Raw genomic sequence first — 12,934 nt, forward strand, 5'->3', positions numbered from 1 at the left:
TAAAAAGAAGAAAAACACCCCATAAAAAGAAGCATATTTGGTACCTTGATAAAACAAAATGCTACAGAGTTGCTTTCCATCTAATTCCTACTCTCCACACAGACACAGTGAAGATTTACTCAGCAGTAATAAATACCTAAGCAGGCAGATGATGTGTGTGTACTTGTCATCTTCCTACTAGAAACTGAAATTCAAGCACAGAAGATTCTTCAGCTACGAGTTTGATCTTGCCCTCCCCAATACATGTCTACCAGAATGTCTATAGGGATGTATTCGCCTCCCCTGAAATTCACCCCACCTACTGGGAATTGCCTAATGAAATTGCCTCACACTGTAGACTTGGGGGTAGGGGATAATGTCTCTTTGGGCAATTTCTAGCTATTGATTCTTGTGCAGAGCGAATGTTTCTTGGCAAACTTCAGAAATAAACTTTTCCATAGTATTTTGCAGCAAGCACATCCTAAACGATGTCTAGAATAGAAATAATGTGCTTTGTTTCTCTAATTTGCCACAGGAAATAGTGAGCAGCTGGCAGTTTTGCAAATGACCATTGCGCTTACTGAGTTAATTTTTTTTTTTTTTTAATCTCAAGTGAAAGTAGATTGTGAGGCCAAGGGGGGAGGGAGGATAACACCCCAAACATGACATACCTATCCACCTAAAATGCAAGCCGATATTGGCTTCACAAGGCTTTTGCAACTAGGAGTCTACTTTGGGCCCAACCTGTCACTGGAAAAGTTGTGTTCGTTTCTAACGAGCTCCGGGCCAGGGCTTTTAAAAACCACGTTTTCTTACTAAGTCACGAGGGCCTCTGAGCTGTTGGTGACAACATCCAGCCTAGTCCCAGCACACCTGCTTTTTGCCAGCCTGGTCCTAAGTGCGAGGAACCCGGCGGGCCTGAAGGACCGGGCGTGTAGCGCGGGTGGCAGTTTTCCCCCCACTGGCCACTAGGTTGCACTAGATTAAGTGTGCTGTGGAAAATATGCGTCATTTAACTTTTTTTTCAAAGTAGAATCGTCACGTGACAAGACGACAGCACCGGGGGGGGGGGGAGAAAACAGAAATGTCGGGGTTTTTCATCGAAATCCGATTCAAATCGCCTTCCCCCCAAAGACCGAACGAGCTGATTGTATCAAACCCCGGTTGGCAGGTTTATTTCTCCCGGTTCTACTTCACAAGCTGCCTAATTCTCCGCTCTATGTTTCTTTCCACTCCGCAATGTTAAACCAGGGGGAACGCCTTCTTAAATTAGGGGTTTTCGCCAAAAAAGCCGGGGCCGCCCCCCGGGAAGGCCCCTATTTAAGGGTTTATCGGGAGGGGACTGAGCCTGACGAGGCTGCAGGGCCGCGAGGCCCCGCCCCCCCCGGGTTCCCAGCACGCCCTGCGCGGAGAGGACACGGCGGCGGGGGAGGGGTGGAGGAAGGGGTGGAGCGAGGGGAAGAAAAGGGCGTCGGTTTTACGACTGGGGCGGTGCGGTGCGGAAGCGGAAGTGGAGGGTGCGCTTGGCGGCGGCGGCGGGAGCTGCGGAGTCGGGAATCAAAACAAAGGGCCTGGCGGGGCGGGGGGAAGGCGGCGGGGTCGGAATGTGAGCAAAGGTGGAGCTGGCCGTAGAGGTGAGTGTGCTGTCTGCGTTGGGAACTAGTCCTTGATGGGCCCGCTGCTTTGGGGCCACCAGGCTAGAGGAAAGACTGTGCCCCCCCTTTCCCCTGCCTATTGCTGTAGGGGATGCAGGAGGTTGGCTTGTCCGAGGGGAAGGGCTGGGACACCCCGCCTCCTCCCGCCGGTCAGGCCCCCGCTAAAGGGTCGGGATGTTTCCCTTTCATGTCCGTTCACGACAGTCATTGCTGCGCCGCTGCTGCACTTTGGGGGTGTTTGGCTCCCCGCCTGCACCTGTCTCCCTGCTCCCTATGGTGCCCTCCAGGTGTGGAGAGCAACCTTTCCAGACGAGTTAACACAGTCGGAAGGTTAAGAGAGGAAGATGGGTCGGGTGTTTTGCCCCCCCACTCCCCGAGCGTTTTGAATCCTCCTCAGTTTTTCACCACTCTCTAGGGTACAGCCTTTGGTTTGAAGGATAGTGTTGAGTTTTCTTAGGATTTTAACACGACACCTTGATACACCTTTTAGAGTTTCCCAAGCACCTTTGTGGTATTACTAAGAGCTTTCCAGTTACACATATCTTTTGAACTTCCTAATGTCTCTAGCAGTAAACATTCTGTTTTGCACAGAGAGAGGTTGAAACCTTAATGGTCTTCCTAGACATTTATCGAACTCATCCTGCGTTCAGCTAGCTATTGTTGATACGTGCCAGGCACTGTGCTAGATGCTGGAGATACAAAAATAAATAAGAAAACATGATCCCTGCTGTCCCGGAGTTTATATTCAAGTGGAGAGACAGAAAAAAAAGCAAACAAACAAGACATATGAAAAATAAATAATGGGATGGGGTGGTGCAGGGGTTGAGGACTAGAATGGGTGTTAAGAGAAGGCCACGGCTAAATTTTCTTCTTGAACTGTCTCATTTAATTCAAACAACAGCCCTATTAGAGTGTCGCTATTATTATCAGTCCCATTTTACAGAGGAGATCTGAGGTTTAGAGAGATTGTGAGTTATCGAAAGTTGCAAAGAGGAAGCCACAGAATGGGGCATTAATATGCAGACTGTCTGACTTAGCATCTGTGCTCTCAAACACTATCTGAATTGCTCAAAGATTCTGAGATATAATGGCAGAATTGAGACTTAAACTTGAATGAAAGGGAACTTGCTTTGGCTACCTAACTTAGTGGCATTCCCAGGTGCAGGCCACTAACAAGTTAATGTGTGTGTACTTTCTGTTGTTGTGTTGAGCAATACAGAAGGCACCTTGGTGTGGTAAAAAGAGGTGGACAAGCCTAGTTTGCTCCCTTTCTTTTTTATTATTTTTTCTTTATTGATTTTAGAGCTAGAGGAAGGGAGAGGGAGAGATAGAAACACTGATGAGGGAGAACATTGATTGGCTGCCTCCTGCATGTGCCCTGACCAAAAATAGATCCAGCGACCTCTTGGTGCATGGGTCGAAGTTCAACCAGTGAGCCACACTGGCCGGGAAGCTCCCTTTCTAATAGTGTGTGTGAACTTAGGCAAGTTACAAAGCTTTATTAAACTTCTCTTTTCTCCTCTGTAGGATGTGGGCAATTTCTCCCTTATCTATCTCACAGATTTACTGTGGGGGGGAAATTTTACATAAATGGATCTCATTGGTTGTTTTCATCATTGTATCCCTGTGCTAATCATAGGCCTGCTACATAGTAGATACTAAGTAAATATTACTGAATGAAGAAATAATGTTAAATAAAAATGCTTGGTAAAATAAACCATGTTGTACTCTACCTGTCAGTTCACTTTCAGGATTGGCCTTAAAGAGGTTTGTGAGAACATCAGTTGAAGTTGTGTATATCATGAACATCACAGATTCTTATGATCTAGAGGAGATTGTGGGGAGATATAGCACCTGTATTCAAGAGGAAAAACAAGTAGCATAATTTACTAACAATGTGGCAGTGAACTTCATCTCTGTCTCCAAGTTAACTCATTATAAACAGCTAGGTAAAATGCAAATATTTACTTATATAATAAGTAGCGCCCCGTGCTTGGCACAGGTGATACAGTGGTGAAGACAAACAGATGTTGGGCTCCTTTATCTAATTTTTCACCCTCAGTGATGCTGTGAAGTGGGCAGGGGAGAAATTAGCCACACTTTACAGAGGAAGATCCCAAAATTTAATGAAGTTTTGTAGCTTCAACCTAAGGGCCAAAGAGTAAATATTTTAGATTTTATAGTAAATATTTTAGGTAATCTTGTCCCTGTTGCAGATACTTAATTCTGCAGTTGTAGTGCAGAAATCTGCCATAGATAGTACTTAAATATTTGAGTGTGGCCATATCTCGATAAAACTATTCATAGAGACTGAAATTTGAATTTCATAAAATTTTGTGTCATAAAACATTATTATTTTGATTTATGTCTAAGAATTTAAAAATGTAAAATACATTCTTAGTTCAAAGGCCATTTAAATACAAACAGTGGGCCTGGCCGGTGTGGCCCAGTGGTTGAGCGTCAACCCATGTACCAAGAGGTCGCGGGTTTGATTCCGTCAGGGCACATGCCCAGATGATGGGCCTCATCCCCAGTGGGGGGCATGCAGGAGGCAACCAGTCGATGTTTCTATCTCTTGTTCCCTTCCTCTCTCTAAAATCAACAAAGAAAAAAATTTCAAATATTAATAAATACAAACAATGGGCTGGTTTTGGCTGGCAGGCCATAGTTTGCCTACCCCTGCTTTATGTGATCAGCTCTCCTGTACCTTAAATATGGTACTTGTGTAGTTATCTCTCCCTTCACCCTACTATATAGATGTTAAAATTGCTTGAAATAAGGATCTTATCAGAGAGATAGCTAAAAGGAATTCTTTTCTATATGCCTAGGTTAAATTTATGAAAGATGAATTAGTGACCTTAAAATGTAGGTAAGAGTAGGTGATGGGGTGTAATGGCGAGGACTTGGAAATGAGATTCAGTGTCCTTACCATTGGCAGACTGCCTCTGTGCCCAATGGCTGTTATTGATTTGATCTGCTTTTGTACTGTTTAAATGTTGCACTGGAATAGATACAGCACATCTGACACTTGAGATTTTCCTGTTAGAATTTTGGTGGTATACCAGATTGCACTTTCATAATAAGTAAACTAAGAAATTGGTTTGATTTGTTTTGTAGCAGAATCAAATTCAAAGTCCAGCCCTGGCCAGGTGTCTCAGTTGGTTAGAGCATCGTCCCAAACACCAGAAGGTAGTGAGTACAATTCCTGGTCAGGGCACAATCCTAGGTTTTGGGTTTGATCCCCAGTCAACCGATTGATGTCTTTCTCTCTCAAAATCAGTTTTTAAAAAATATCTTCAGGCGAGTATTTAAAAAAAATCAGCCCTGGCCAGTTTTGCTCAACAGTTAGAGCTTTGGCCTGCTGATCAAAGGGTCACGTGTTCAATTCCTGGTCAAGGACATGTACCTGGGTTGCAGGTTTGATCCCCAGGTCCAGTCAGGGTTGTGCAGGGAGGCAACCAGTCAATGTCTGTCTCTCTCTCTCTCATTCACATTGATGTCTCGCTCTCTTTCCCTCCCCCTCTTCCGCTCTTTATGCAAACATCAATGGAAAAATATCCTTGAGTGAGGATTAACAAAAAAAAAAAATCAAGGTCCACAGAAGTCAAGTAATTTGGACCTTCCATACTCATATCAAAGACACAGTGGGACAAGTTGCTCTTTTTAAAAATATTTTTAAGTATATTTTTATTGACTTTTTAGATAAATAAGGGGAGAAATAGAAACATCGATGAGAGAGAAACATCGATTGGCTGCCTCCTGCATGCCCCCCACTGGGGATCAAGTCTGCAACCTAGGCATGTGCCCTGACCAGGAATCAAACCAGAGACCTCTCGGTGCATGGGATGACGCTCAATCCACTGAGCCACACTGGCCGGGCTGGGATAAGTTGTTCTTAAATCAATTTCAAAATCTTTGATAATTGGTAATGAGGACATAAAGTTATTCTTTTACTAAAATAACATGCTCTCTGCTGTTAACTTTTTTACTCTCATATGTAGACTCTTTAGGGATAGTTAAGAAGAATTAAGAAAGACTATAGAAAAAGTTTACTCAGAGCTGGAGGAGGTTGTCTCCAGCTAGGTAAAGAGGAGAGATTTCACTCAGGCATATGCAGGTGTCCAAGATGTGGCTACTTCTGTCAAGCATGGCTGCTTATAGAAAAGAAATAGGGCTCATCTGGAGTTTTATTGCAAGAACTGTGGAACATGAGGAATGGAAGAAGACAAGGTTTTTTGTTTGTTTTTTTTAAATCAGGCGGATATAGTCAGAACATAAGCAGAAACAGTCAGCCAAGCTTACTAAATTTTGGTAACTTATAATACACCTTGAAAGCCATTCTATTTCGTTCCTTAAAATCTTACTTGTTGGGAACCATCGTACCAGTAATATAATTGCAGTCTCACATTTTGATAGTAAAATTTGTACTTATGTATATAAATGACATTGAAATCTCATTCTCAGCAGGGTGGAAGAATGAAAGAAAAGAAAGGTGAAAGAATGTTGAACAACTTTGCGTGGCTGTATGATGGAAGGAAACGGAACTGAGAACTGCAGTAGAACACACAGATGGCTTCAACAAGATAATGGTGCTAAGCCATGGCTTTGGAAATTCTCTAATTGCTTTTCTCGTCCTGAGCAGACGTTGTCACTTAGTCCCCAAACGGTAACTATGCGAAAGACAGGGCATAGGAAATTCCTAATGCAGATAAATAGATGAGAACTCCCTTTGGTCTAGGGCATTCGCTCTCCCTAGAGTCTGCTAAGTTTTCCTTGTATCCTACTTATATTATTTCTTGTAGCACATTATTATAATTCCCGACTCAGTGAGAGCATACTTTTTTAACTCCTGTACTTTCACTCTAAGTAACAGTAGATGCTTTAAATATTTGATGTTAACATTTTGGGAAGATTTTTTCTCTCACTAAGGTCATGGATTCCAAAGAAGATCCACGTTGTAGAATAAAATTGGAGGAAAATATAAAGCAGATTTTATTTTACTTTAGCCTTCTGAGTTTTGAGTCTTATAATCAAGGAAAGATTGACAGGACTTTATGGACCGTCTTTTTCTGCTCCAGATTTCTTTTGAATATTTAAATATGTCTCTTAACTTCTTCCTGTGTCTTTTCATAGTGATTTTGACTTTTTCTGATTTCATTTAATGTATAACATTACCACCTTTCTATTTCTCTTTTGACTGTTGTACTTGAGATTTAAATGAGACATTGTGATAAGTTCTTATAAAGGTATTTATATATATATATATATATGTGTATATATATATATATTTTTTTAAGTCAAACACCTTGTCTTCTACAGGTGTTCACTATATAGTTATCTTTGTTGCATGGCATCAGTAATTTGGGTCATTTCAGAAATGTTTTACTTTAGGGACAGTTGACAACAAGGGTTGGCAGTTCAAGCAAGGCTTCCTGGAATGGCAGATTTGGCCCTCATGGAATCACATGATACAGAATTGCACTCTCAACTTTACAGATCTAGAAACTTGATTTTTGTTGGTGGCATCCAGAATTGAGTATGTTCAAGGGAAGCATCTCACAATAATTCTGCCCATTAGAGCCAGATCTATATAAATCAGAATGCCAATGTATTCATTTCCAGCCTGAGCTGGAATTTTCAAAAGGGCAGAACACAGTGCTTGTTGAACTGTCAGTCCATTGCTATTACCTTCCTTTTAGGAAAAGTCTAACTGAAAATCCAGATTTCTCGTGGATGAGTGTATAATCACAGCAAAAGGAGTGAAATCATAGCAGTCAGATGGACCCTTCTATGCTCCAAGGGATGAGCGTGTCTCAGTCACTATATGAGGGCATCTTCTTCATCTTTATAGTGCCTGAAATCATTCCATAGAGGCTATTGATTAAATCTCCTTTCAGGGATCAGGTGCTCTGCTAAGAGCTTTATGTGCATGATCTTATTTTATCCTAACAACTGTCAGAGGTACATTCTGTTCTCAAGTGAAGGATGAGAGGTTAAGTAACTTACTCAAGGTCATAAAACCGTTGAGTGTCACATGCAAACCAAGGCCTCTGACACCAATACCATGCTACAACCTTTGTCAATTTACTGGCCTCCAATGTCTGTGTTGGAGGAATGTGACAAACCATTTCTCATACCTTTTCCCAGATAGTGTTCTAATTACCCTAATTTTTTCACTGGCTACAGAATAATTGTTGGCATTATGGCTTTAGTCATGATATCCTAGGATTTGTTAAATGTCATCAGTAACACATTTACAGACTTTTCCACAGATGGGTCACTGGGGGAGATGGCTGAGCTAATCCATAATGTTTGGAATCTCCTCTGGAGGATCTTACTAAAACCCTTTATGATTTGAGTGCAAAAACTTTAAGTATTTTCCTCAAAGTACTTTGCTTGTAAGTCATCTTTATCGAATGCTATTTGTGACTGTTTTGTTTTTTAATCCTCATTTGAGGATATTTTTCTATTTATCTTCAGATAGAATGGGAGGGAGAGAAAGGGGGAGAGAGAGAAACATAGATGTGAGAGGGATATATTGACCGGTTGCCTCCCTCACAACCCCGATGAGGGCCAGGGACGAACTGCAGTCAACATGCCCTTGACCAGAATCCAACCCAAGACTCATTGGACTGTGGGCTAACGCTCTAACTTCTGAGCCAAACCAGACAGGGCAGTGTCTGTGTTGTTTTTATATCACCTATTTTTGTCTTCAGAAGATGCTGTGAGGCAAGGGAGGTAACTGAGACATAGATGGTTAACCTGACTTGCTAAAGACCCTTCCTCCAGGCTTTTAAAATTCAGGAAGAACACAGTCTTAACTTTAGTTGTCTTTCCATGTTCACTTGCTGTAGACGTCTCTGAAGAGCACCACTGGTTTCAGCTGCTATTCCATTGTGTTCGGTCATGATTGAGGGGTATATAAATAGTATTGAACCCTGTTTTCATTGGTAAATGCAATAGGATGTAACCAAAAATCACTTGTCTCATACAATTAACTGGTGTTTTTATTTTTTTATTTATTTTTTTCTCAGAAAGATTACATGGAGAACAAGAAAGTTGCTGTGGAATTAAAGGATGTACCATCTCCCCTTCATGCTGGCTCTAAACTTTTTCCAGCAGTTTCACTTCCAGATACTCATTCTCTTCAGCAAACTAAAATACAGCTTCCAACTGTCCCCAAAGTAAGCTGCTGTGCTCATTGCACTAATGAACCCTCCACTTCACCAATGCATTTTGGCGGTGGTGGTGGCGGTGGCGGTAGTGGAGGTACTGGTAGCTTGATTCACACGGGCACACTGTTAGACTCGCAAAGCACCAGGACAATCACGTGTCAGGTAGGGTCAGGATTTGCTTTCCAGTCTGCATCTTCACTCCAGAATGCCTTAGCTAGGAACAATATGGCCGGCATTGCAAGTGACTTTCCCAGCACGTGTCCAGAAAGTAATCTGTCTTCCTGCCAGCACCTGCCCTGTTGTGGAAAGCTCCATTTCCAGTCATGCCATGGTAACGTGCACAAGCTGCATCAGTTCCCGGCTCTCCAGGGTTGCACCTCTGCTGGCTATTTCCCCTGTTCTGATTTCACAAGTGGGGCTCCAGGGCATTTGGAAGAGCACATTTCACAGTCGGAGCTAACACCTCACTTGTGCACCAGCTCTTTGCACCTAAATGTGGTCCCTCCGGTGTGTTTAAAGGGCTCCCTTTACTGCGAAGACTGTCTAAATAAGGTTTGTATCTTTTTATTTGATATGTTGGGGGCAGCTGAAGTTTGAGGAACGACAATTTTTAAGTGGATATATCTTGAAAAACTGTGCATGGGGTTCAAGATCCTTCCATGATGTCGCTTTTTCCCCATAAATACAACTTCTGCTGGTCCTAAAGAAGCAAAGGGTGAAATGAAAAGGACCATTCAGATAGGTAGAGAGTAATTATGTAGTTTATGCTCTTAGGGCCTCTTGTAATTAATTTGTTACCTACATGTGAAACTAGTTCAGCAAAGCCTCATATTCTGTTTTGTCTTTGAAGGCTAGGGCAGGATTGTGATTTCTTAACTAACACTCAGCCTGTACATGAACCCATTCATGTAATGTAGGTAACTGCATGTTGTCCTTTTGTAGTAATTTGAGGAACTTGAAACTTGGCCTCACTCCTATTTTACCCTTTGCTTCTTTATGTAAAGTGTGTCTGAGGTCTCCATCGCTTCAGACATGTGCCCCAGAATATAAAGGTCTGATCGTGTGACTATTTCCCCTGATAATTTCAAGGCACTTCTTGAAGTGAGATTATGAATTGATAACTAATAGTTCTAGGAAAGATGATTTGAAAAGACATCTTATTCAGTGTTAGCAGGTGGAAAGGACATATACTTAGAATGCATTTTCAGTTGTGTATATAACTCTAGGTTCTTAAATAATATATCTGAAACCTCCTCCATTTTTAAAACAGCCGGCAAGAAATAGTATAATTGCTGCTGCTAAAGTCTGGCCAAATATTCCACCACCAAATACGCAGGCTGCACCCGTTACTGTTCCTCTGTGTAATGGCTGTGGAACCAAAGGGAAGGAGACCACATTGTTATTGGCGACCGGTCTAGACAAAGCTGCTTCGAAATTTGGTAAATGACAGTATGGTATAAAATGTACTTATTTAAATAGTTTTCAATATTTTATACTAACTCTTCATTTAATTGCCTTTAAAAGAGTCCTTGTGGTTCTAAAGCTATTATGTATGTACATCTCCATTTCCTTTATTTTATAGGTAAGTCATTTGCTCCTTATATTGAGCTGAGGCTAGTTGAGATCAGAAGCTGTGTATAGAAAAATGGGGAGTACGTTAGGAGAAGTAAGTGCTGGATGGGATGTGTCAGCTTAGGTTCATAATCACACTTGTTAATTGTATACTTTCTAGAAGGACTTAGTATTTAGAAAGATTTAGTAATGACTCGTGAAAAATGATATTGGAAAACCTTAGAGCATTTCCCCCAAAATTAATTAATATGATATTTTATTTTATTTATTTTTTAATCCTCACCAGAGGACATGCTTAGAGAGAGGAAAGGAGAGAGAGAGAAACATCAGTGGGTTGCCTTCCATACACATCCCAAAATTGAACCGCATCCCAGGTATGTGCCCTGACCAGGAATCGAACTGGCAACCTTCCAATGCACAGGATCATGCTCAACCGAATGAGCCACTCTGGCTGGGCATGCTACTTTATTTTTTAAAAACATTTTTAAAATAGTAAACCAGATGTTAATGCTGTATTAAAAATCATTTAAAATCAAGGACAGTAGAAACTTCACCTTTCGTCACCTCTTCATTGTTTTTTCATACTGAGTAGGGAGATAGGCATGGGCAGAGCATGAAAATCAGGTCCCGGAGCTGCAGAGTCCTTTCACCTCTGTGTTAGTATCCAGAGACACATAAGTGATCAGCATGAGGATGCTTATGCTTTGCGATGAATTATTGTGGGCTTAAAGTAACTTGACCTTTAGATTTGTTCTCTCTGAAAAATAGGAATAATTGCCAGAGATAACTATGGCAGTTTGGGGTTGTTTGTTTTATTAGATCAACTAATGATGTTGGTATACTTAAAATTAATGTCCATCAATAATTTTGGTTTTTTGCCACTAAGAATGATAGGTAGCTACCTATTTTAATTTACCATTTCTTTTTCATTATGTATAATTGAAAGTGTTAACATTCCTTAAGGTTCACCAGAAGTTGCACTAGCCGGACAGGTATTGGAAAACTTACCCCCCATTGGAGTTTTTTGGGATATTGAAAACTGTTCAGTTCCCTCTGGCCGCTCAGCCTCTGCTGTTGTACATAGAATCCGTGAGAAGTTTTTTAAAGGGCACAGAGAGGCAGAATTCATCTGTGTGTGTGACATTAGTAAAGAAAACAAAGAAGTTATTCAAGAGTTGAATAATTGCCAGGTAAACAAAACAATTTTAATTTATTATGCTAAAAGAATAGATACATGTGATTTTTTTAAAAGAATTTGTTCAATAATGTGCATTTGTGCTGAATTTGTAAATAAAGTAGCAAAAGATTATTTCTAAAGTACAGTAAGTCCTCACTTTAACATTGTCAATAGGTTCTGCAACTTCAAGTGAAATGACATAATGAAGCCAGTTTTACCAAAAGCTAATTGATATAAACAAGAATTAAGTTCATACAGCATCTCATCAGTGTTATAACAAAAGGACATTGACTGAAATGATGTTATTTGAGGGCCTGCTGTACTAGGAATCATTTAATCATGTCTGATGTTTCAGTAATGTGTGTGACTAGTGCTATTCTAATATATATTATTTCCTTTGATTTTCATAACTGCTCTGTGAACAAGGCTCATTTCAAATTTTATTACTTGAAATTCACAGGTGAAACTGAGGCCCCCAAGTAGGTTGGCCAGTAAGTGGGTGAACTAAGATTTAAATTCAGTTGACCTCCAAAGTCTGTTCTTGTGAACTAGAACTAGAATCCAATTCTTAGACAAGTAATTCCATTGATATGCCATGTTGATGCCTAAAATTATGTATTTATGTTTTTTATAAAAATTAATAATTCTTGCCCTGGCCGGTTTGGCTCAGCAGTTGGAGCGTCGGCCTGCGGTACAGAGAGACCCGGGTTCGGTTCCCGCTAAGGGCACGTACCTCGGTTGCAGTTTGTCCCCGGCCCTGGTTGGTCGTGCGGGTGGCAGCCACTCGATGTGTCCCTTCACGTCGATGTTTCTCTCTCTCTCCCGCTCTATCTGAACAAAAAATGGAAAAATGTCCTCGGGTGAGGATAAAAAAAAAAAAAAAAATTAATAATTCTATTGTGTATTACATGTAGTTGTGGCACCTCTCAAAACAAACCTTTCCTTGCTTTGGAGACTGTTATATGTGAGCCTGATAATTCTATTAGGATTGAACACCTTTTAGCTCCTTAAGGGTTAGGTGTCTCTCCTCTTCACCACCTAACCCCAGATCCTGAATGCCGTAAGATGATGTATCTGTGGCATAGACAAATGACATCAAATACAACCCCCTTATTTTAATCATATATTACATCGCTGCCATTCCCAAATTGTCGACAAAAGCTATTTGTGAGAGCTCATACAGCTACTTCAAATTTCACCTCCTTTTCTCTGCCTGTTTTCTGAAAGGAGGATGGATGAAGGGCAAAAATGAGATTAGAGATGAGAGTGGGGGTAATAATGGAAGCGGGTAATTATTATGGAGATCCAAATTTGAAATTATTGACATCTGGTTGTAATTTTTTTCAGTGCTAATGAACTGATCAGAAAAAAAATAA

The 12,934-nt window shown here is 41.0% G+C and overlaps 1 protein-coding gene across 9 annotated transcripts in view; it reads left to right on the top strand.

Moving 5' to 3' along the window:
• Nucleotides 1-1,465: 1,465 nt before the first annotated feature.
• MARF1 (meiosis regulator and mRNA stability factor 1) overlaps nt 1,466-12,934 on the top strand; it is a 44,277-nt gene continuing 32,808 nt past the window's right edge. For 4 of the 9 annotated variants that reach the window (XM_036278681.1, XM_036278686.1, XM_036278688.1 and 1 more), the window contains exons 1-5: nt 1,466-1,613; nt 6,102-6,300; nt 8,669-9,361; nt 10,080-10,248; nt 11,345-11,571. In XM_036278681.1, coding sequence (XP_036134574.1) covers nt 6,160-6,300; nt 8,669-9,361; nt 10,080-10,248; nt 11,345-11,571 — 1,230 coding nt within the window. In that variant the 5' untranslated portion in view covers nt 1,466-1,613; nt 6,102-6,159. Of the gene's footprint in view, nt 1,614-3,386; nt 3,584-6,098; nt 6,301-8,668; nt 9,362-10,079; nt 10,249-11,344; nt 11,572-12,934 lie in introns of those variants that run through there. The other 5 variants (XM_036278682.1, XM_036278685.1, XM_036278683.1 and 2 more) reach the window with 4 other exon arrangements.

Source organism: Molossus molossus, unplaced genomic scaffold (assembly GCF_014108415.1).
Source record: "Molossus molossus isolate mMolMol1 unplaced genomic scaffold, mMolMol1.p scaffold_m16_p_3, whole genome shotgun sequence".
Classification (NCBI taxonomy): Eukaryota; Metazoa; Chordata; class Mammalia; order Chiroptera; family Molossidae; genus Molossus; species Molossus molossus.